Genomic DNA, 26,690 nt, shown 5'->3' with positions numbered 1-26,690 from the left:
ATATAAAAAAGACACATGCTCCACTATGTTCATAGCAGCCTTATTTATAATAGCCAGAAGCTGGAAAGAACCCAGATGCCCTTCAACAGAGGAATGGATACAGAAAATGTGGTACATCTACACAATGGAATATTACTCAGCTATCAAAAACAATGACTTTATGAAATTCGTAGGCAAATGGTTGGAACTGGAAAATATCATCCTGAGTGAGGTAACCCAATCACAGAAAAACACACATGGTATGCACTCATTGATAAGTGGCTATTAGCCCAAATGCTTGAATTACCCTAGATGCATAGAACACATGAAATAAAGACGGATGATCAAAATGTGAATGCTTCACTCCTTCTTTAAAAGGGGAACAAGAATACCCTTGGCAGGGAATAGAAAGGCAAAGTTTAGAACAGAGGCAGAAGGAACACCCATTCAGAGCCTGCCCCACATGTGGCCCATACATATACAGCCACCCAATTAGACAAGATGGATGAAGCAAAGAAGTGCAGGCCAACAGGAGCCGGATGTAGATCGCTCCTGAGAGACACAGCCAGAATACAGCAAATACAGAGGCGAATGCCAGCAGCAAACCACTAAACTGAGAATAGGACCCCCGTTGAAGGAATCAGAGAAAGAACTGGAAGAGCTTGAAGGGGCTCGAGACCCCTTATGAACAACAATGCCAAGCAACCAGAGCTTCCAGGGACTAAGCCACTACCTAAGGACTATACATGGACTGACCCTGGACTCTGACCTCATAGGTAGCAATGAATACCCTAGTAAGAGCACCAGTGGAAGGGGAAGCCCTGGGTCCTGCTAAGACTGAACACCCAGTGAACGTAAAAAAATAAAATAAAATAAAATAAAATAAAATAAAATAAAAATAAAAAAAGAAAGTGTGGCCTTGTTGGAGGAAGTGTGTCGGAAGTGTTGTCACTGTGGGGGTGGGCTTGGCAACCCTTCTCCTAGCTGCCTGAGGATGCAGTCTGTTCTGGCTTCCTTTGGTGAAGATGTAGAACTGTCAGCTCTGCCTGCACCATGTCTGCCTGGATGCTCCCCTGCTCCCACCTTGATGATAATGGACTGAGTCTCTGAATCTGTAAGCCAGCTCAATTAAATGTCCTTTATAAAACTTGCATTGCTCATGGTGTCTGTTCACAGCAATAAAACCCTAACTAAGACAAGGTCTAAATGATTTTTAAACTATATTTACAAATGAGTCACTTATAAAGACCTAAAAGGTTCCCTTTTATTGATACCTTTTTCTAATCCAGAATGAATCCTCCAGCTTTAGGGAAGTTTGTCCAAAAATACAGTTTATTCACTGAAATAACATTTTTGTCTATATTTTTATTTGTTTTTTATCATTTAGACAATAATGAACTTTTAGTTCATAGAAGAAAAACTATCAATAAAAGGGCTTAAGCTATACCAGTGGATATTAGAGTAATCTCTGATCTAAATTTAAGTATTTCTTGGACTTGTAAGGAAAAGAGAAGAAAGGGGAGACAAAATAATGTGGATCCTTGCTCCAAAATTTACAGATTCTATAGACGTTTTAATGAAGGAGCAGTGTTCTAAGGTGATGCTTTAATACTTAGAGTACTAATATTTTAAGTGTTATTTGGAATCTTTCAAACTGTAGGCATTGCTAAGTTGTTCTAAAATACTATGTACAACCAAATGAAACTATATAAATTTTTGGCTAGATCAGGGCAATCTAAATATATTCAGGCATGAGCTACAAATTGGGAGAAATTGCATGAGCAGGCCTTGTTGAGTTGTACTGTGCTTTCATCTATCTATCTATCTATCTATCTATCTATCTATCTATCTATCTATCTATCTATCTATCATCTATCTATCTGTCATCTATCTATCTACCTACCTTTTATTTATTTTTAACGATAGGATATTGCTATGTGGCTTTGGCCGGCCTGGAACTTGCTATGCAAACAAGGCTGGCCTCAAATTCATCAATCCATCTCCCATTGCTTCCAACACGCTGGGATTAAAAGTGTCCACTGGCTACATGTGGTGGTTTTAAATCATCTCATTTTTGTATTCCCAGTTATCGTTATTTTCTCCAATCTCACAGGAAATTAAGTTGAAATGGCTCAAAATCTTTTACACCTTATTCATAGATAACTCATTTAATTCACAAATACATTTTGAAGTAGGTTTTTTTTTCCTTCGGTTTAAAAATGAAAACATTGATCCTCAAATAGATTGCAAGAGCCATACTGCTAATAGATACCAAAGTTGGATCATAACTAGGTGTTTGGCCTATCCAAATTTTCTGCCATTACAATATTATAACCATGTTTACCCTAGTCATACTTATAAAGCAGTCATAAGACAACAATTACAGGAAATAATTTTTTAAAAATATAAACATAACCAGCATTTTTTAAAACTCAGACAAAACTCATTATGAACATATTATAATCATCAAAATAAAGCAATAACTATATTTAGTCTAGAAAAGTTTTATGATAGATGACAATGTTTAGTGTAAATGAGAATGACAACAAATTATGTAGATTGTTTCATAATATATTTTTCTTAGAAATGAAATAACCCATGTACAAATAAAAAGAGCCCAAGCATCTAAAAGTTGTTTTCTTACAATTAGAAAATTATGTATTACATGCAAGGCCACATATGAATAATTGTATCTGAAATAAATTCTATTTCATTCCAAAATTAACTTTCATATCAATTTACATATATAACTTCCAAAAATACATTAAAAAGAATTCATTCAAATGATAGGTGTTCTATTTTAATATATAAGATTATTATTTTAACTAAGACCTCTTAGAGTAACATTTATGCTTAAAGATTTTTCATCCAAGCAAAAGGTAACCAGCTTCTTTAGGTTCAGATTTACTAGTGTTTATCAAAGGTAAACAACCATGTTTTCTGTCATATTTGTATTCTCTCTGCATAGATGCATAAATACTCTAGATGCACATATAAATCGGAAGTCCAGCAAATACAATACATTAATCAGTGCATTTATTCAGACAAATGAAAACATTAAAGGCCATACTCTTATGCTGTGTAAGTTGTAGAGAATAGTTAAAACACACTTAAAAGCATGTAGAAAGAAGGCTGGGGATACAATTTAATGCAAAATATTTGCCTAGTTTGTCCAAGGCCCTTAATTTGAATGCACCTCATCATCCCCTTCCCCTACAAACAGAAACAAGTCACACTGAATTTCTCCTGTATGTTTATTCATTTTAATTTATCATTATTATTTAAATTTAAACCCCCCAAAATTACAAATCAGTGGAAGTAGACAAATCAAGCATTTAAAACTACTAGTTCAAAATAAATGACATATTGCAGTCATCATACTCATTAACAGCTGAGAAGCACTTTAGTTACACTAGTTAACCATTTGTTATGGAACATGAAGAAACTAGGTGGTTGCCAATGACATGAAACCTTCTTACTGGCCCTCAAAGTATAAGCCAGTGCTATCCTGGGGTGGTTATATTGCTTTTGGTGGCAGAAAGGTTGTTACCATTCCACCTTTCACAGCTGCAATGAGAAACTGGGCATTGAGATGCAATTCATTCTCTAATGATTATTACACTTTTTACCTTTCCCTCTATCCATCTCCAATATCTATTTCATTTCCCCAGGATTGAATGAGCGAGAGGGGTCGAGGAGACCATAAGAAGACTTACAGAGTCGACTAACCTGGGCCCATAGGGGCTCATAGAGACTGAACCACCAACCAAAGAACATGAAGAGTTGGACCCAGGCCCCCTACATATTTATAGCAGATGTGTGGATTTGTTTTCATGTGAATCCCCTAACAACTGGAGTGGGGGCTAACCTTGACTAGACTCTGTTGCCTGCTTTTGTATTTCCTTCCATTGCTGGACTGCCTTGGCCACTTTAGGGGAAGTGAATGCACTTAGTCCTGCTGTGACTTGATGTGCCAGCGCAAATTGGTTCCCATTGGTGACTTCCTCTTTTCTAAAGAGAAAGGAAGAGGGTAGTGAGGAGAGTGTTTTGTGAGGGTGGAACTAGAAGTAGAGTGGGGGTGGTCTGTGATTACAATATAAAATGAATAAATAATGAAGAAAAAAGTTTGTGTACAACAATTCTTTAGGAGGGTATTGTTCTACGAAATACGATAATTGCCTGTGTTCTTTAATCATGCTGGAGCTGAACTGGAAGGAAAAGTTTGCATCAACAGTTTAGCACTTGAGTTCTATGAATGTGGTTTGCATTTTATTGGAATTTTACATTTGATAGTGATAAACTAAATCTAAAACATTTCTGTATGAGGGTACTTTTCTATGAAATAGGATTATTGCCTATGTTCTAAAATCATGCAAGAGGTGAACTAGAAGTATCTTCCCAGCTGGTTGGCCTTCATAGTGCCAGAAGTGCTGCGTAGGTTACTTGGGAAAGAAGAGTCATCAACAATCTTGGCCATCAAATGCAGTAGTTGCATAGATGTTATGGTAGTAACAATATCATGGACTGGATCTGGAGACAGGTCCTAAGTAAGGACCTCACACCTGGTTCTGTATCTTGGATTATGAGATCACAGCTGGGGAAGTAAGGGACCCTAAAGATAGGCCTGTTACTATTGCTTGGTTAAATAGTCATGTTGTCAAATTGCCTTCTACGTACTCACGTTTATGTACATACATTAAGTGACGCATCCAGCTTCCATTACAAATTCTTCATACTGTATCTGGCAGTGGTTAATGCAGAAACACCTGAGTGATTAAAATGTGTAGAACAACTGATAATGAGTGTCCAGACATAAATGGGGAAGCTCTATCATTACCGCCAAAGTTCAAGGAATATCATCAAAGAGAAAACACAGAATGCAAGAACTCGAGGATGAGGAGACATTCAGCAAAAAGATCTTTCCAAGACATGGCTCTCATGAATGCAAGCATTCAGCAAAAAGACATTTGCAAGACATGGCTCTCATGAATGCAACACAATTGTGGATTATTTGCACAAGACTTTTACACAAATGAGTCCATCAATATTTTATCATGAGCCATAGGAGGGGCCTAGAAGCTGCCCTTCCTTCCTGAGGCACTAGTGGTAGTGGTGTGATCACTGATATATTGCCTCAACACCAATGCATAACCTTCCACCCATATTTGGGCAAGAAAAATTAATTAAATTCAGTAGGTAACATGCAAAAAGAAGACATGAATGGAGGAATAGGAATTGTTGAGAACAAAAGTTTCATTAGGAGAGAGAAGAGGACAAAAAGAAAAAATGAAAGATAAAGACAACTAAAGTTAGAACTGTAAAAATAAGATTTTTCTTAGTTCTGACATCAACAAAGTATTCATTATTTTGTTCCCATAAGAGTTGTCTTCATAATAATGAAAAGATTCATAGAGAATACTATTTCTGAGCTCTTGTACATTAGATTCTTTGTCATACTAATTTTACTACTAGCAAGATAAAGGAGTTTAGACAAGTTCTTTATCTTTTCTAGGCTCAGTTCTATAGATGTAATGATGGTAATATCTAGACTCAATTCTTTACATGTAATATGATGGCAAATTAATGAGAGATTTCTAATAGTTCTATACAGAGGACAAAGGTGTCAGTGTGGTAAGAAATAAAGCAGTGTCTTTTCAGAAAATACTCTTAAAATAAAGGTGTTTGAATTGTATTTATTTTGTTAAGAACTTAAGGCAGATTCTTCACATTTTGGTTGTGAGTCTAGTCTTTAACTAATGACTGAATCATCTCTCCAATGCTTTAAGGCACACTCCTGTAGTGAAAGAGGAACAAAAAAGAGGAGGACTGGCAAGATGGTTTAGTGGATAAAAGGCAATTACCACCAAGTCTAAGGACAGGAGTTCCATCCCTGGGACCCCCATGGTTAAAGGCAAGAACTGACCCTCTATGTTGTTTCTGACACACTTTCTCTCTCTCTCTCTCTCTCTCTCTCTCTCTCTCTCTCTCTCTCTCTCTCCCTCCCTCTCTCTCTCTCTCTCTCTCTCATTCTTTCTCTAATCAAATAAATAAATGTTAATAAATTGAAGATAATTGTTTTAAAAAGAAAGGAACATAGAGAGATAATTATAATCTAATATTGCAAGAATTTCCCAAACAATATCTGTAATGATAAATCCACACTGGTGGTGGGGGAATCAGATCTACCCTTAAATACAAAGAAGGCACTCTGCTTTTATTACACAGAAAGTGTTCACTTAATCCTCATTTAGTTTTGTACTCAGTATTCAATTAGGCACCAGAATGTAACTGAAATGAAAAAATTCAAAAGGACTGTTATCTCTGGGGGCCATTAAATCAAATGTGGAAATGAATTAGCTTAGGATCAGAGACTAAGAATTTTAAAGGACAATGTACTGTTCAGCTTTCTTTTTATAGGAAAGAAAAATAAAAATCCAAAGTATGACATAAAAGTACAAATTCTCAACCTTATAATCTCATGTTGCTTTTTTTAAAAATGCACTTACTTTAAACCAGTGGTTCTCAAACTTCCTAATGCTGCAAACTTTCATATAGTTTCTTATGCTGTGGTGAGCCCCAGCCATAAAAGTATTTTGTTGCTGCTTCCTCACTGTAATTGTGCTACTATTACTTATTGTAATGTAAATATCTGATATGAGGGATATCTGACATATAACCCCCCAAGGTTGAAAACTGCTGCTTTAAACGTAAACATGGTTTAAAAGGTAGTTATGAATGACTCAAAATTAACCACTATCAAGAAAATACAAAATACCTTTAAATTTGAAAGTATAAAATATTGCATACTATCAAATATGAGCCTATCAATTGTCAAATAAAACTAACAACAAAAATAAATAGAACCCTGTCTCTTAAATCTTTAACGTCAGCACTGTTGAACTGATTCAAAGATCTTAATAAATTTCTACACTTAAAAATACCTCAGAATTATGTATGTAAATTGACTTTACTTACATTAAGATATACTAATGTTAAGAGATACAAAGCCATTTTCCCAAGGAAAACACAAATGGAAGTCACACCTAAGGGGATAAACAAAACTGCTGGTAATAAAATAAATTAAAAGCCACCATAAGATTTTTAGTAACTTTCCAACCACCGTTCTGCACAACATGGGACCTAATTTGCTGACTTAACATTTTTCAATTGTCCTAAATCCAAATATTACTTTTAACAAGTGAATGAAAAAAAGCATTGTTTTGCCAACCATTCTCTCATTTTCAGTGATTCAAGCTCAGAAGAAATGGTTCATTTGTTTCTTTTTCTTTTTTCAGCATCTTCATAGTTCTGCATTCTTATTTTATAATATTACAATTGGGCAAATATAGCACTTTTTATTATTAATCTTTAATTTTTTAAAGTCCATTCCTTTTCCCCATCTTGGTCAGCTCTCCAACTGTTCCTCATCCCATTCCTCCTCTGTCTCCAAGAGGATGGCCACTCATCCCACTCCCACCCCATCAGACCTTTCCATCCCTGGGGCCTCAAGTCTCTCAAGGATCAGATGCATCTTCTCTGACTGAGTCCAGACCAGGCAGTCTTCTGCTGTATATGTGTCAGGGGACCTCATATCAGCTGGTGTATGCTGCCTGGTTGGTGGCTCTCAGTGTCTGAGATATCTCTGGGGTCCAGGTTAGTTGAGACTGCTGGTCTTCCCATGTAACTGCCATCCTCCTCTGCTTCTTCCAGCTTTTCCCCAATTCAACCACAGTGGTCCCTAGCTTCTGTCCATTGGTTGGGTGTAAGTATCTGCATTTGTCTCAGTCAGCTGCTTGTTGGGCCTCTCAGAGGACAGCCATGCTAGGCTCCTGTCTGTAAGCACACCCTAGCATTAGTAATAGTGTCAGGCCTTGGAGCTTCCCCTTGAGATGGATCCCAATTTGGGTCTATCGTTGGACCAATTTTCCCTCAGTCTCTTCTCCATTTTTGTCCCTGAAGTTCTTTTAGACAGGAACAATACTGGGTCAGAGTTTTTGACTGTGGGACAGCAACCCCATCTCTCCACTTGATGCCCTGTCTTTCTACTGGAGGTGGACTCTACAAGTTCCCTCTCCCCACTGTTGGTAATTTCATCTAAGATCCACTTTCTATAACAAGTCAATACAGTACACCCTTGTCATCTAAATGGATAAGACTCATAAGTACCACATAAGTATCATATTTAATGCAGAGACTCAGGATTTAATAATTATGACCACTGTATATCAACCTGTGATGTTAAAATTGTAATGCTTAATATTCTATCAAAGAAGTAAAATTTCAGTGATTATGATTCCTTTAATAAAATAAAGTTGGGAAGCTCGAGGAATCTTTATATGTAGGGTCTCCTACTAAGAGGCCATCTATATTAATTCAGACTTAACCAGTGATGGATGGCAGAGCCATCAACACTAATGCCTTAGGACCTTCACATCAAGTTCCTGTACAGAATCAGGGAAATACAACATTCTATTCATTAGCCGAACTGATTAAAGCATCAGCTGACTCAAGTAAGAAAAAAATAATTTGGAGAGAATTATTACAGTAAGACTGTTAGACAAGGAAGTGTGTGTAATAAAAATATATGTATATATATAATATCAAAGAATAAAAATATGTTTAAAATATATTGATTACATAGGTAACAAAAGCTAGTGAAACTGAAAGGCCTTCCAATAAAGAGCCACCCCTGTGAAATCCACCTTGCAGATACATTTTTAAATCAATAAAGTTGTTTTTCTTGTACCATATCTTAAAAGAAAGTATATGTTAGTGACATTCAGTGAATTATTTCTAAGTTGGAATATATTAAAATCAGTTTTTCTGAAGATCATTTAATATAGTGTGAAGTAACAATCTATTTTTCCACTGTTGAAATGTCATTTCATTTCTACCAAAGTTTAGTCATTTTGAATAATTATTCTTCTGAATTATCCATAAAGCACATTTTCATTATTTCTATTTTTATCTATAGCTTCAAAAGTAAAAGCCGAGTTACATAAAGAAAAAGTTGGGTACATAAGAAAATATAGGTATTTGGGTTCAACACAATACTACTGATAATTTGGATTATCTGTAAGATACAGTGTTTCTTATTAAATATCCCTTTGATCTTTGGTCAGTAGAGAGAAGAAATGTCAAAATAAAAAAAGATAAAAAAATGGGCCTTTAAAATGAACACAGGAGATAACAAAAGTTTTCAGCACCCTTGAAAAATACCACTGACATTTTGATGTTCCAACTTCATGGAACATGCAAGTTCATATGAACTCTAGAAAAGCTTCCAGGCTTACTTCATACCATTTGTATTTCACAAGTCATGCAAATCATACACATGGCTTCTAACACAGTCTCTAATTATTATATGTCTGCCTAAAATATCTTTACTATCACAATAGCCAGAAATAAAAAAAAATCCAAGTCATCTTATAATAGTACTACTGGGAAGGTATTTTTCTTTAATTTTTAAATTTATTCTTCTCGCATATATGCACAGTTTCCTTCCCTCCTCTCCTCCCAAACTCCCCTCTCCTCTTCAGCAAAAGGCAGGCCTCCCAGGGATATCAACCAAACATGGCATATCAAGTTGTGATAGGACTAGTCACCTCTCCTCATATTAAGGCTAGATGAGGCAACTCACTAGGAGGAAAAGGATCCTGAAAGCAGGTAAGAACCATCTAAACTCAAACCATCCTTTCCAGTCATACCCTGTTCAAATATTTTAATAATCTTGATAATCACAGCGCAATTTGTTTTGTGGATTTCTTCAAATACAAGGCTTACTAAAATCAGGAGGATTTCAAATGAAACAAACTCTCCTTCAATCTTGAGATCATGGTTTAAAAAAATAACTTTGTGCAAATGCATTAATGCATACACCTAGTAATGTATTCACAGAGTATGAAGTCCAAACTGTGCAGCATTTTAGTATATCTATATCAGTCATCGATATCAGCAGAAACACACACTTTTATAGAGAGAGATTACTAAAAAATTATCAGGAACTTGAAATTGTCTTAATTATATTTGGTTTGTTGTGGCATGAAAAACGAATTTAAAAGTTCTGGCTGTATTATATTTAATTATTACCGAAACAAATTTTCGTATCAGTAATCTAAAAAAAACCCCAAAAAGATCCTTAGTTTTAAAAACTGTAAGAATTAAACGCAAGTATTAAAGTAGTTATGTTTCAAAGTATAATATGATTTTCTTGGAGATATGATGGCAGGTCTTAAAATTCTAACCATCCTCCTAACCCAAATTTAGCTAAACACATTTCACAGACCTATCATAATGAAAATAAGGTGTTACATTTAATGACAAAACCATTGCACACTTGCAGTAAAGTAATTAGCGAAAAAAGCATTTCAGTTTCAGCAAGTCTGCCCTAAGTAAATATGTGTCACTATTTATACATGCACTTATATTCATACAGCTGAAAAATCAATTATTATGCACCACATTTATTTGCTCAAAATTTTCATGCTGTGTTTAACATTCCTGAACAAAAGTGTCTGTGGGAAACAGAAACTACAATTAGAATGAGTGTTGAGAAGCAGGCTTTGTTAACGATGTTTAGAATAGCACAATCTTCTGTGCAAGGGTCTAACTGCATCTAGTTAGCAGGCAAAAATACAGGGAATCAGCTTAGTTTTGGTAGTTTGCATTCTAAGTATATCAAGTTTCCCTTCCTTTTCATATACATACTTCGTGATTACCGAAAGGCAATTTTGAAAAATTAATCAAGTAAAAGGTTAATTTCAGTAGAATGGTAGTCAAGTATAGAATTCTTTCGAAAAGAAATTACCTTTAAAATTACTGGAGAATATATTCATAAAATTAAAATGCTTCTGAAGTTATCACAAAGGTTGGGTTGTTATGTGGAACAAACCTTCATAATGAAAAACTTCCCTTTACTTCAAGGGATTTTTTTCCTTTGAAAATATTGATAATTTATAGTTTTAGCAAGATATGTCAAAACTATTTCACATGAGATATTGCTATCCTTTAAATTACTAAAAATAAAAGTATGTTAAAGTTGATAGTTTTCTTAAATAAACTTTAATTTCAATATAGGTTTCAGGATCATAGGAAAGATGAAAAATAGTATTAACAGTTTCCAGTTCCTATGTACCTTTCACCCAGATAGTCCTATTAACAGCTCATTTTCTTATGGTGCAGTTGTAGCTAGAATTATTATTTATTGAAATAGTAATTTTATTACTATGTCATTGGATTTTTTCTAATGTACATTTTTATGTTCTAGAATACTATCAGTCTACCATATTAACAATTAATCATCATGTCTCTAGACTATTCTGTTTCTCCTGTTCACTTGGTAAGGTTGAAGGGTATTAGATACTTCTTAAAATATCGTTAAATATTGGTTTTCTAAATTTTTTATGGTTAGGATAGGATTATAGGTTTGAAGGAAGAGATCACCGAGAATTGTCCTCATTATACCATATCAAGGATATATGACATAAAAATTACATATCGATGATAACTTTAATCACCTGGCCAAGACAGAAATTGCTAGGTTTTTACAAAATTATATGCTTCCCTCTTCCTACTCTCTCTTATGTGGAAACAAATTATTGCCAACAACCACAATTAAGGAATGCAAATGTTAACCACCAGCACCTTATAACTAAGATAACATATCAAAGGAATCTATCTGTTCTGTCACTATTTATCCTAATAGTCACTGTGACCCCCATCTCTTCTGTTTCCTTATGCATATTATATTGAATGACTTCACATCTTAATGTGCCTTTTAAATTCAGATATGTTCACTATATGTCAGAAAAAACAATTATTTTCTTTCCCATATGTGCTGGTTAGTTTTTTGTTGTTGTTGTTGTTGTTGTTGTTGTTTTGTTGTTGTTGTTGTTATTGTTGTTTTGTTAACTTGATACAAACTAGAGTCATCTGGGAAGCGGGAACCTCAACTGAGAAAAAGCTTCTCTATCAAAGTAGCCTATAGCCTAGTCTGTGGTGCATTTTCCTGATTAATGATTGATGTGGGAGGACACAGCCTGCCGTGCCCCGTGGTACCCTCTGGGTATGTATGTCGTAGGAGGTGTAACAAAGGTAACTGATGAGTATGGAGAGCGAGCCAGTAAGCAGCATTCCTCTGTAGTCTCTGCTCAGTTCCAGCCTCCAGGCTCTTGCCTTACTTGAGTTTCTGCCCTGCTTCTCCTCAATGATGGACTATAATGTGGAAGTGTAAGGTATTCAACCATTTTCTCCCATATTGCTGTTGGCCATAGAGTTTCTTATAGCAATAGAAATAAGACACATAGATAAACTGAGTCTCTACATAGAGAAATCCACCTTATTAAAGAAAGGACATTATAGTGATTTTCTTAAGATGGAGTCTTACTATGTTATTGAGATTGATTTCAAACTCCTGGACTGAAACAATCCTTCTGCCTCAGTCTTTCAAGTAGCTAAGAATAGAGATATGTACAATAGTATCAAGATTCCATTATACTGATGTTTTCAAATTAAAATCATATATTTGATACCTCCTATAAATATGATTTCAGTATATGCACAGATTTATATATAATATAATTAATTATATAGGTATGTGTATATAATATATACATGTGTATGTATATGTGTGTATAATATATACATGTGTATATAATGTATATAATATATATGGCGCATATATAATATATAATGAATACAAAATATACAAACTATATATATACACGTGTGTGCATATATATATATACATATATATATATATATTCTGTTATATGAAAAGTAGTCCAAAAAGAATAAGGTTATTCTCTTTATTCTCTTTAGAGAATTTGTAACATTTATGAAATTAGAAGTTTGAATAATTATACACTAATAAAATAAAGAAATAACTTTTGTTTCCATAGCTGTTATTCTGTTCAATGTCTTTGAACAGAATAATTTACCTGGCAAAGTAGCCTCATTCAAACTAACAAAAATAAGAAAATTAATTTAGATGTAGATCCACAATATTATTGCATTCAGGCCTTGCTCTTACCAGACTTCTTTTAAACATACATGTCAACAACTGTATTGTGAAAAGTGATGAACTGACTGAAAGAAAAAAAAAACAAAAGGAAAATTCATTTTCATTTGTGGGGATTTCAAAAGGTGTAATAGAAAGATATGCTTTTTCTATCAAATGAACTCCAAAGTAACTGTCAGAGTTCAGTCATTTGCTTCAAGTGCCTATTGTCCTAGGTATTGTGATGATTTCTTTAACAACTGAGAGACTTCAAATTAATTCTTTCTACAATAATAGCTTAAGTTATTTTATTTGTTTAAAACTTCCATTCCAATCAGGCTTACTTGAATTCTATTAATAAAAACAAGGAAAAATACAATGTATTATTTTGTTTTTACTCTTAAGTAATTCTACTTAGGTTGCTTCATACATATAGGAATAGGTGCTTAATGCATAAATAAAGCTATAAGTATTACTTTAAATATACTACTATACCTTTAAATATTATAAGTATATTATACCTTTCATTAGTACTTTATTATAGGTAATAAAACTGATCAGACATCTAGCTCAATCATTCCAAACTTTATACTCATTTTACCATTTTTTATTATATTAAATTTTCTTTAGTGTTTAAATTATTTTTTCTTTTATTGGATTTTTAAAATTTACATTCAAATGTTATTCCCTTTCCCGGTTTCTCAGAGATAAGCCCCTTATGCCATCCCCCTCCCCATCTGCCCTCCTTGCCACCTTCCCGACATTTCCTTACACTGGGGGGGGGGGTCCAGCCTTGTCAGGACCAAGGGCTTCTCCTTCCTTTGGTGCCCAACAAGGCCATCCTCTGCTACATATGCAGCTGGAGCCATGGGTCAGTCCCTGAGTAGTGGTTTAGTCCCTGGGAGCTCTGGTTGGTTGGCATTGTTGTTCTTATGGGATTGCAAGCCCCTTCAGCTCCTTCAATCCTTTCTCTAATTCCTCCAACTGGGACTCTGCTCTCAGTTCAATGGTTTGCTGCTAGCATTCGCCTCTGCATTTGACATGATCTGGCTGTGCCTCTCAGGAGACAGCTTTATTGGGCTCCTGTCAACATGCACTTCTTAGCTTCATCAATCTTATCTAGTTTTGGTGGCTGTATATATGTGGGCTGTACACCCATGTGGGGCAGGTTCTGAATGGTCATTCCTTCAGTCTCTGCTCCAAACTTTGCCTCCATATCCCTTCCTGTTTAAATTATTTTACTGGTTCACTAAACCATCACATACCATAATTTTAGATGAATAATACTTTTCAAAGAAAACAATTTTAAGAAACCAATCGACATCTTGTGGATATGTAAGGGCTTAAGAACTACAGAATCACAACAAATAAATCTTCAGGGAAAGACTGTGGGTCCGGGGGAAATGGCTTCCGGTTGTCGTTTGGTAGCAGGTGGCTTTACATCTGAGCCATCTACTGCTCCCTTATTTCAGCTTCTAGGATTACTACTATTATTAAATGTAAAGTGCATGAGACCTTTATCATTTTGGCAAATGAGAAGAACCAAGTTGTACTATATAGTGTTTGCAAAAAATATTTCAAAATATTAAAAAAATCTGTCACTACATGTAAGCAAAAATTTTAATTAAATTCACAAGCTAATTCTAACCATGATATTTTCTGTGTGAAAATGGCTCCTGGAAAATAGGATGCTTAAAAACACTATTTTTTCATGTCAAACAATTCCTTTTCAATTTTATAGGTACTATGGTATTTATTGGCAAACATGATCATCTTATGTCAAAAGTAATCTTCAACTAAAGCCCAAGTAAATGTAATCTGAAATAACAAGTAAATAAACCGCAAATAAACTCAAAACATTAAACCTAGGGAAATTATGAAGAAAAATTAACCATATATATTCCATTAGATTCTATTAGCAATTTAACATCAAAATGATAGTATGTGTTCTCATAGCTTAAAGGCAAGTGAGCATGCTTTTGGGTAAAAAAAGGCTTGAATCACTGCCCCCAAAAAGAATGCCACAAAGTTTATCCTGTTACCAATAGGGAGGGAATAGGAAAGAAACACCTATCTATCCCATACAATATAGCAGTGGCTCTCAACCTTCCTAATGCTGCAACACTTTAATACAGTTCTTCATGTTGTGATGCCCATCCATGAAATTATTCGTTGCTATTTCATAACTAATTCTGCTACTATTATGCATCATGATGTAAATATCTGATATACAGGATATCTGATAGGTGACCCTGTGAAACAGTCATTTGACCCCAAAGAGTCTCTACCCACAGGTTGAGAACCACTGCCATGTAGGCTCTATACCATATAAAATGTGATTTTTATGTACATTCTAGTAGTATTAATAGTTATGAATCAGATTATTGAGTTTCTATATTTTAAGCAACAATAGCTGACATTCTACATTTTGTATCATATGTACACATATTTAATATCTTCATGGCCCATTTGAAAAATACAATATAAATAAATCACACACAAAAAAATAAAACATAAATTTTCTGCTCTGGAAGGAGGGAAAAACCACAAGGACCCAGTGTGTTTAAACTTTTTGAAAACAATACAACCAGAGTAAGACAATATGTAGCATAAGAAGTAAACTCCTGCATACACATATAGGACACATAAAATGAAACAGATTCTTAAAACCAACCATTCAGAATTATTTAAGGCTACAGTTTAAAACTTTTATTAGTTGATTACATGATTATTATAACCATCTCATTAGAAAATTAATTCTAGGATAAATTTTGGTAAACAACACTCAAAAAGTATGACTTCACATTTTCAGTTTGTTTTCAAAATGGGACTAAGAAGTAAATAAGCTCATTTTGAGAAACCTTAGATAACATTTAAAAATTAATAATATTGAATAACAGTAGTGATGGATGGAGACCACATCTCTAAATATTTCTCTTTTTTATTAATCATTTTATTAGTTTACATTTCAAATAATATCCCCTTCCTGGTTTCCACTCCACAAAACAAAGCCCCCATCTCATTCCTGTCTCCCCATCCTCTTTGCCTCTATGAAGGTGCTTCTTCACCCAGTCACCCACTCCCGCCTCACCACTCTAGCATCCCCTACACTAGAACATCCAGCTTCCATCTGAAGGGCTTCCTGTCCCATTGATGTCAGATAATGCCATCCTCTGCTACATACATATCTGGAGTCATGGGTCTCTCCATGTGTACTCTTTGGTAGGTGCTTTAGTCTCTAGGAGCTCTGCAAACTCTGGGTGGTCCAATTAATTGATATTACTCTTCCTATGGGATTGAAAAGCCCTTCAGCTCCTTCAGTCCTCAGTTCTTCCATTGGGAATTGGAGTCCCAGGCTCAGTCTAATGGTTGACTGTGAGTATCTGCATCTGTATTGGTCAGGTGCTGGTAGGACCTCTCAGGGAACAGCCATACCAGGCTCCTGTCAGCAGGCACTTCTTGGTATCAGCAATAGTGTCTGGGTTTGGTGTGTGTAGATAGGATCCCATGTTGGGGCAGTCCTCAGATGGCCTTTCCTTCAGTCTCTGTTCCATTTTCTGTCCCTGCCTTTCCTTTGGACAGGAACATTTCCGGGTTAACAATTTTGAGACAGGTGAGTGGCCCCATTCCTCACCTGGGGGCTGTGCCTATCTACTGGAGGTGATCTCTACAGGTTCTATCTCTCCTTTGTTGGATATTTCGGCTAATGTCAACCCCTTTGGGTCCTGGGGGCCCCTCGCTTCCCTGGAGTCTTGGACTTTCTAATGGCTAACCCCAGTTCCCCATTCTCCACTGCTACATATTTCTATCTGATTTCCTGACCCTCTGTACTTCTCTCCTGCCCCTTCCAATACCTGATCCTGTCCCCTTTTTCCTCCCCCACCTCTCTCCCTCAAATCATAGTAAAGTAAGAAATCTTTTATTCACTTAAATTTAAATGGAAGGCTTAATGTTATTGCTACTTATAATAAATTGCACAACTGTTCACTAATAAACAATAAAAAAGTAAGATCCAGGATTTCAGTCAGACTTCTACTGACTTATAGGTATTATTTGGGAAAACATGTTATAAACTGTTCTTTAAATAACAAATGCTTATAAAACAAAATAAAAATTCAAGCAAATAACAAAATAAATTATTGAGTAATAATTTAAAAAGTGACTGACAAAACATTCTTATATATCACTATATCTAAAGATTATCCAATCTATCTTGGAAGAATAATGTCTAAGAACATTAATGTCAAGTCAACATAATAGAGATGTATATAACATTGACAAATATTTTCAGTTTAATATTAATGTTAAAGTTTTAGTTTACTTAATACTTAGCTTTTGAAAAATTTTACATTGTGCCAAAATATTCTACAGATGAACATAAATGCTACTTAATTTAAATTTTAATGGACCAATGAAAGTATTGATGAAACTTAATAAAGATGAGGAAGATAATGCAAACCTATACTAGATTTTTATAATTTCAATTAAAATCAAAAAAAGGAATATATTTTTCAAGCTTTAAATTTTCTATCATAGTGAATGAATGTTTATTTGTAAGTAAATTCAATATATAAGTGCAAATCAGAGTCCTACAGAATTATCTGGGACATTATGGATAACACCAAGGAAACAGTGTCTTCTAAACACAACAGGACTGATGATGAACGTATGAACTCACAGAGACTGTGGCAACATACTTGAGGCCTTTAGAGGTTCAAGGCAGATGGGGTGCCAGCACTGAGAGGGGGAGGTAGGCATGGGCTCCCATCCCTAACAAAGAAGCTATCTGCAATTGACATCTGTTTGCCAAAGGAAATATTAGTTTTCTCCAATGGAGTCTCACTGGTTATACTAAGCACACATGGGTAGGCCCCGTGACCAGCAGTAGATGGCTAGCACGTTGAAGTCAATGGGATTTTTATAGACTTTTTGTCTCATATTGCTTTCTTTGGGCATTCCTTTGTCTTACTAGTCTTTTGCTTAAATATTATGGTTTCTGATTTTGTGTATTTGGGGGTTTTGTTTTTACTTCGTTGTTTAGGGGTTGTGAGTGTATGTTTCTTGGGGTTTTTTTTTTCTGTTTTTTGATAGTGGGTATGTCTGTGTGTGAGTGTGTGTGTTGTCAAAGTCTTAAGAATTCAGTTATGGTAACTTATGCATTACAAACTTTAAACTGAGAGGAAAAATATTTTATTAAGAAACTCTCTAGTAGTGTTTATTTAATAGCACATTACTCTCAAGAAATCCACATGGGGCACATTCATTCAACAAGCAATATTTTATAGTGAATCTTCCATATATGTTCTTACAAAATAACTGCTAAACACTTAACAAAATAAACTTACATAAACTTTAAAGTATTCAACATATTTTTTATCAAACACAGGAGGAAGGACAGAAAATTACAAAACTATTAATTTAAAAGTGTTTTAAGTATCTTACTTTCTGATAATAAAATATAAGTTCTATATTTAAAATATGTGATAATAATATGTTTAATTAAATGGAGTTTTTTCGAATTATTTCCTTAATTAAGTCAACTGTATTTTCACTATGGAAAAATACATTTAATAATATTGTATAAAATATTTTTAAACCCTTATATGGAAATTAAAAACCCAAAGGGATTCTACCAATACCAGTCTCCCATGCTCTCTATAGAGTTCTTTCTGAACTATAAAATGGTGAAATAGTCAAGATATTTGACTGATGTAAATGAAATGTTTAAAAGAGGTTTATTTTAGTTTTTAAACTAAATATTTTTTATAGGTGTTTGCATATAGTACGAGCCTATTTTAATTAGAAAATAGGATCTGTGTCATATTGTAATACCTATGGTATGAACACCAGTGTCATCCATTCACTCACTGAAATTATTAATATTTCTTAACACAATAATTCTAAGCCATGATTTAGGATTTTGAATTGGGTAAAGTCAGTACAACCAAGAAATAGAGATCATACACCCTATCTTAGCCTATATTCTGGCATATAGCATGCACATTAGCAATGGAGTGTCTATTAAAATGCAATAAGACAATTTATGTGCAAGCCTTGTCACCTAGGAAAAAGATTTGCTGACAGATCAGTAACCTGAAAATAAATTTATTTATTCCTTCACTGAACAAATGTTTTCTGATTGTATATATTACCACTAGTGTTTTATACATTGTTATTTACAACAGATTGGGTCTGTGCCTTCATCTAGTAGAACAGTCATTAGATAATCATAGGAAGGAATGCTAAAATAAAATCAGTAAGTGGAACATAAGAGGTGTAGGTTGTACTACGAGAACATACAACTATGGATTCCTACAAGATTTGGGAAATGGGGAAAGACTTTTCTGATGTGTAAGAGGAAAAGCTTGAGACCTGAAGGATCAATAAAACCTAATAAAGTGAAGGAAAGAATCAAATCCATATAAAGGCCTAGCTGTGGACAAACAAAAGGACTAAGGTATCCAGTGTCTGGTATCCATCATGAGCCTTACCTCACAACCTTCAGGGACTCATAGGTCATGTTAGCGGCTTTGAACATTAGCCTAAAACAATGAAAAGTCATTTTAAAAAACCACCAAGAGAAGGAAGAAGTGAGATGTGATTAGTTGAGAATCATTCTTTTGTTATTGGATTTTTTTATTTACATTTCAAATGTTTGGGCCTTTCCCGGTTCTTCGGTGTAGGGGTTGAGAATCATTCTTAAGGAGTTCATTGTAGCCTTAGGTTTACGGATCACACAAAATGAAGATGCTATAATTATCATGCCCTTAACAGAAAAAGTCAAAAGTGTGTCCTTTGTAATGAGAGTAGAAAAGAGAAACACATAGTACATTACATTTACTTTTTCTTCTTCTAGAGCCAGTTTTCAAACTTTTCTTCCAACATCTCCACAATTGCTGAATAGAGCATACTCATAAACCTGGGAAGATCTGAGAAATGTGGCTTTAAACAGCCTGCTACAAGCCTAAAATTCCTAAACAATCATCTATTTTGTTTTCTGTATCATGGATATATATTTGTTTTAATTTAAAATAAGATTGAAGTTTTTTTTTAAACAAAAATGAACTATTTGGCTTTTGATCATTTGCCAGAGTAATACACCATTTTCAAAAGCACAGACCTATGCTACCCATGAAAACTGTGCATTCACTCACTGGATGGTATACAACACAATGATTCTGTATTCAAGACTCTATTTCCTGTTTTCAGACACTAAATAACTATGAAAATCATGAAAAAATTTTACACTCCACTTTTTTCAAATTACTTGCTCTCTATTGCCCCCTTTAAATTAGTTCAGATGCACTGTCCTTCTTCTACACTATAAAAATGAACACTGCATCTTTCAAAGTAAGCCTTATGTGTGACGTACTGTAAAGAAATTATATGGAAAGCTAAAAGTCATTAGAAACAAATTAAGCTCTAATCTGGGGTTGTGCTACTATAAGTGAAAATGATAATTTATCATTGCTTTAAGAACAGTACGGATATTCAAAAGCCTTGTTTCATTCTGCATAGAAGGATTTGGATCAGTAAAATTCTAAATATCAAGCATAATGTTAATGATGTAATTAATCTTCAAAATAACTACTTTAACATTATTTCTAGATTATTCCTCAGAAACAGATTTTAAACAGCTGTACCAATTCAATACACATTCTTTGTGGGCTGATTTTTGGCAGCCAAAGTTTTATAATGTGGTATTTATTTAAACTCAGGACATGATGAGAGTTTTATTGTCTTGCTCATATGCAGATTTGTTCTTGTACTTTTTGTCACCTACTCACACTCCTCCCTCACTTTCCCTCTCCTACCCACTTTTCCCACTTCAACCAGACAAAGCCAGATAAACTCTCAGTTAACACCGTTATTGCATCTCTAGAATCTCTTGATGTGCCTCCCACATTAAGATACATTTCTTTTCAAATATAACTTAATTAAACAATTCAAATACCTGCTAAAACCCGGTCCTCCCCTTGGATCCCTTCTTGGTTCACAAATCTGTCATCTTTAATGGATTGGTGTTTGCATGCATAAGACAAACTTTTTAAGCATTTTCTAAGTGTATTAGTTCGTTCCTGTCTTTATCCTAGAAAACATTTTTTTCTTAAATAGCATTGTTGTCTCTTATAGAGGAAAACTTTAAAGCAGACAAGAATTGTAAAACTCCATTAAAATACTTTCCTTGCAAATGCACTGAGTAAATAGTAGCCCAGGAACAGAACATAATTACATAAGTAGTTGCTTTCTTCTAATCAGGAATAGATTGTATTAGAAATCAAATGTCAATGACACTATAAATCAAATGTTTCTTGTGGACTATACACATCAGAAGATAAATATCTTCTTTACATAAAATAACAAAAATTCCCATTAGGAAAAAAAAAACCTGTCAAATCCAGAGGAAATGACTGCTGTGCCTATCAAATACCGTGTATTTGAAAAAACTATTATTTTTTCCAAAAGTGATAAAGCCAATGTGATCAATTAAGTTTAACATCTTTCCACAACACCATGTGCAGTTTCAAGTTCCCAAGCAAATATTTCTGATTTCTTTCCCTCAATTCAACTCAAAATTTTGACAATTTCCTCTATAAATTAAGATACGTTTCAACCTAAGCTCTGATATCCTATGAGGGGAGAAAAGTAATTATTAATCACCTGTCCAAGTTTGTCTTATCAGATATAGTCTCTTCTATATCACTTCACATTTACACTGACTAAACAATATACATCTCCCCCATTACAGAACTGTATTTTAAACATTAGGGTTTTTTTTTAAATATTTCATTTTCTATCCTCAAGATGGCTGAGTCATTAATATAGAAATCAGAAGGCAGGTACTGCTTCTTGAACAAAATGGATTATTATGAACAAGAAAGAGTAGGGCAGGTGATTGCCGAATAGGTTAAAGACTATTTTAAAATGTAGGGTTTTTTTTTTTGAGGGATCATAATACTGCAAGATTGATTAGCATTAAGTCCCAGAGATCATCAGAAAATGCCAGCACAAGTGGGTCTTCCGCTTCACTCTGAAGATGATAGTCATTTCATTTAACCCAGAAAGAGATTCAAACTCGATAAAAGAATGCCACAGAGGAAAATAAATGGTCCTAGAAAATAATTATCTTGATCATGAGGATAGGTTGCATTAGTCTCAAAGCTCAAAAAGTTATAAAAGGAAGAGTAGAATGACTTGGTATAAGATAAACAAGGACATTTAATAATAAAAATAAAAAGAGAAACACTGAAGTGTTAGGAAGTTTTTGCTATATTTCAGAGACTCATGGAAACGACAGATTATGAACTATTTCTAGGAGTTTCAAATCAACAGGACCTGAGAAATAATATTTTAGAACAATAGGCTTAGTGAAAAGCTAGTTATTGCCTACATTATCACCTATGACTTTTCTAAGTAACTTGCTTGCTTTTGTTGGTTTTGAAAGGTCTGCTTCAAGAGTATCAGAAGCATAAGATGATTAAACAAGCTTTCCAATTGGACATTGGTTTCCAGTGCTAATAAACCGATTGTGTATACTTTCTCCAGCAGTAATTTTATATACTTAATTTTTAATGAGTGTAAAAGCTTATGAGCCATCACCAAATATTCAAAAATACTATCAAATTAATCTGGACTAGAAAGCCTTATTTTACTGAATCCTAAGTGGATCATGTATTGTACATTTACTGCAACTAACAACGACAATGTGCCATGTCAAATATACATTGCCAGCCAGAAAAAAAAGAAAAACCTGACAGTGCTGTATTTACAAAGAGTGCATGAGCAATTTACATCTTTGCTAATAGTTAATATAGACATTTTCAGTATCTCTTTCAAACACATTTCAATAACAATTATTGACCAAAATTAACTGCCGTGTTAATGGACCTTCATTAAACAAGTCTTGAACACACGCTGTGCAATCCCAATAAATTTATTTTTATCCTTCATTTCATTCTTTGAGGACTTAATTTCTGTATCATTTCTATAAATTTCATGGAGTCATACACATATGATCTAATTGTATTTCTTCTGCCTGGTAAATAAAAAAAAACAGTCTAGAAATAATAAAGTATGTGAATACTAAAACAGTATAGGTAGCTACACTTTTACTGTAACTAAAACCTACAAATATGAAGGATGCTGAAGGGGTCACGCAACTAACACGCTCTGAAGAGCTCCCCGAATGCTACAATTATTCAAGAGCCTTACTCATTTCTTAGGGTCTGGGGATGTGGCTCACTTGATGCTTGTAGAAAGCATGATAACATGTTGGAAGCCCTGAGTTTGACCCCAAGCACCATATAAAACCAGGAGGGGTGGCTTCCACCTGTAATCCCAATTCTGGAGTAGTGGAAAAAGCAGGATCAGAAGTCCTAGGTCATGCTTGGCTATACAGAAAGTTCAAGGCTACTCTGTACTATATAAGATCCCTTTTCAAACAAACAAACGAAAAAACAAACATAATAAATAAAGTGCTGTTCATCCTTAGTACTGGTTTTATAACACTTATAATTATAATTATATAATTATAATTAAGCAAGGTCTAATCAACTCAAAGCTATAGGCTAAATTAATAGTTGGCTTTCCAACATTTCTGTAAACGAGGAAAGTGTGGAAACTATTTTTAAATGTCTTTTTTTTTTTAAGTTTACTGGTGGAACTAGAGAAAAATAACTAAGATAACATTTATAAGTAACAAGTTGGGGAAATTCTCATTTCCTCCAACTGTTTTTTAAAATCTTATTTTCTGATAGGATCTGAAATGTATATGACTATCACAGAATATTTAACAATAAGCAGTTTGGGACTAAGCAGCTAACTGGGACCTGAACTTGATAATTAAATCAGTTATTCTTTTAGTCTCATTCAGTCTTTTGTTATACAAAAGCATGTAATTCTATCTTGGTTATCTAACTGATCTTTTTAGGTAGCTATAAAATGTGTCACCAACAGGTACAAAAAAAAAAAAACAAGTTATCCAACTTAATTATCATGTGAAGTTAAAATTACAGGAAATAGTCTTTACTAAAGTTCAAAGAAACTACATTTTGCACTAGAGCGATTTCTAAAGGACATACTTCGTATGTTGTGCTTGATTCAGGCGACCTAAACAGAGAAGGGAAAGCACAAGACTAACTGGGTGGGAGGTAAAGAAGATGGAGTATGCAGTGCTCATTACCCGAATCATGGGAATTTCTAGAAGGCAATCCCATGAAGCCAAGACAGCTTTTCTCTGAATATTGTTGCAGCAACAGACCCAAACTAAACTTACCTGTTAGAGAAATTCAAAGAAAGCATTTTAATAAAGCATTCTGACTTCCTGTGACTACTCTGTCATCCATGACTGAGAAACTGAAAAGACAGAATTTTCCTGAGGCACATGTGTGCCTGTGTGTGTGTGTGTGTGTGTGTGTGTGTGTGTGTGTGTGTGTAATTCAGGAAGCTGGAATTTTAATAGCAAATATGGAAAGAGAACAAGCAGCAGAAAAGAAGAGCCACGGCTAGACTTTGTCTTAGTCATCTTTATAACCCCCATGGTACCCAATGCACTGCACACAAGGGGCAGTGGATAAATAATGAATTAGGTTTAATTTAATTCACTTGCACTTACACTGTGCTTCGCAGTTACAAAGCATTTTTCCTACAGATGAGATGGGAAAATCAAAGTAAGTGAGAAATAACTGGGCAAATCAGGGAGAAAAGGAAGCAAAGCAAATAAAGAGAACCCCTAGAAAATAGGCAAATGTCCGAAAGGGTGGGGGAAAGATAAGGAGAGAACTGAATTTCTCCCCACTACCTTCAATCCCTCCCATTTTCAAGTATATAGAGCTTAGAAAGTCTGACTGCTAAGCAAGCCTAGGAAAGGGGCTCCTTGCTCTTTGAAAGGGGCATTTTCACAGATAAGGCTTGAAGCATATCTTAAGTTTCCCTGCTCAGGTATGAACTCAAGCAGAACTCTCATATTCCCCAAGCATTTTTCCAAGCATGTCCAAGAATCTTTTATTCCAAGGTAGGTATCCCCTTAGAGTTCAGTCTGAGGATGGACTGGAGAGGTCCTTAACAAGCCCCTCAAGTCAGACAACAGAGGGAGATAGTGAGACAGGAAAGCCAAGAGACTAGAGAAAAAGCCCACATTTGTGACTAGGAGAAGGGCGAAGGTTTGAAACTGGTCATTAGAGATTGTCGGGGGTGGAGGGGGGGCTTCAATATGGAAGAAAGGAGAATATTTGAATGCGCATTACTTTAAACCTAACGTTGGACCCTTAACAAGAAGCTGCGAGAGGTTTAAACATCGCAGACCTCAACCTAGAAAAGCAAAGGACATGCTGGGGTGCGCAGGAGGGAGCCCACATATATCAGCTTGGATGCTGTCCTAAGGGAAGCATGTTACCCCAAAGTAGCGCGCCCCCTTCCCGACCATCGTCAGCCCATCATGGAGGGGGTTCCCAGCTTCCAACCAGAGCGACTGCATCCTGACCCCATTATGCGGGCTTAAAAGTTGCCAGGAGAGTTGGCGCTGGGGAAGGCACTTGGCAGGGCAAGACCGAGAAGGGGCCTCGGGTTTCCAGGAACAAAGGGGCTGATGCAGGGACAACCAGGAGAATAGGTCCCAAGGGCTCCTCCCTTAGCAGGGAAACAAGGGTCGCCGCGTCCTCTCAACCCGAAGGCGTCGAGGGAAGCGTGAAGTGGGGAAGCTGCGCGGGGATTCCACCGCCCTGCTTCCAGCTTCAACCAGGTGGCGCCCGCCGCCCTCTTGCTCCCCGCGCCCCTCCAGGCTGAAGACAAAAGGAGACCAGGGTCCCCGAGTCCCTGCTAGAGCCAGAGGACCCCTAGCCATCCCCAGGGAGGACCTCAGCAGTCGGTTGAAAGCTCCCAGGACGGGTTATGCCCTGTCGGGTGTCCCTCCCTCGTACCGGGACCCTGCGCCCTAGTGTCGCCTCTCCTTCCCCACAGAGGGCATTACCTTTCATCCAGTCCACTACTTGACTCGGAGACCATTTGCTCACTGGTTCCATTATCAGAGCCATGGGCGGCGGGGTTGGTGCCGCGTGGGACGCGGAGCTCGGACAGAAAGCCAAGTCCGCAGCCCGCTGCGCCCTCAGGTGGGGTCAGTGGCCGGCCGCAGCCTCCTGGGGTGGGCGACAGGGAGAGGGTGGCTTTTGTGTGTCCGTCCGGAGGCTGGAGCGTCGGAGGCGGCCGCGGTGGGAGCGGCGACGGCCAGCCGGCCGGCCGGGATAACGCGCCGGGGTCGGCTCTGTCCCAGCCCAGGCTGCCACCGCAGCTGCAGCGTCCGCGGCTCAGCCCGGGGTGTGCGTCCCGAGGGGCTTCAGTTCATGGCTCGAGCCGCCGAGGGTCGCGGCGGGGAAGGGAAGAGACGCCGGCGCACGGCCGCAGCCAACTTGCCCGCTCGCTCGCCTGGCGCGCGGGAGTGGAGCCCCCGGCACGACGACGAGCCGCCCGGCGGAAATGACGAGGGGCCTCCTGCCACCCAAAATATCTCTCCGCAGCCCTCGGGTGCGGGGCGCGCGCTCCACGAGCCCCCCGCCCCGCTCGCCGCCGCGCGGTCCCGCCCCCAGGGCCGGCAGCCGGTGCGCGCGAGCCCTGTGCGCGTGCGTGGGCCAGCGCGCGTGCCCGCCGCCCGACTTCTGTCAGACACGCGGGCCAGGTGTGGGCCGGTCGCGCTCCCGCCTTCCCGCCCCGGGGGTAGCAC

General features: G+C 36.4%; 1 protein-coding gene across 8 annotated transcripts in view; it reads right to left on the bottom strand.

Annotated features, from left to right (window-relative positions):
* Cnksr2 (connector enhancer of kinase suppressor of Ras 2) overlaps nt 1–26,448 on the bottom strand; it is a 269,745-nt gene extending 243,297 nt beyond the window's left edge. For 6 of the 8 annotated variants that reach the window (XM_087600614.1, XM_087600615.1, XM_087600616.1 and 3 more), the window contains exon 1: nt 25,944–26,448. In XM_087600614.1, the coding sequence (XP_087456740.1) occupies nt 25,944–26,007 (64 nt within the window). In that variant the 5' untranslated portion in view covers nt 26,008–26,448. 8 annotated transcript variants of the gene reach the window in all.
* Between the last annotated feature and the right edge of the window lie 242 nt (nt 26,449–26,690).

Source organism: Rattus norvegicus, chromosome X (genome assembly GCF_021556685.1).
Source record: "Rattus norvegicus strain SHRSP/BbbUtx chromosome X, alternate assembly SHRSP_T2T, whole genome shotgun sequence".
NCBI lineage: Eukaryota > Metazoa > Chordata > Mammalia > Rodentia > Muridae > Rattus > Rattus norvegicus.
The sequence above is the reverse complement of the archived record's forward strand: the minus strand, read 5'-3'. Positions and strand labels throughout refer to the sequence as shown.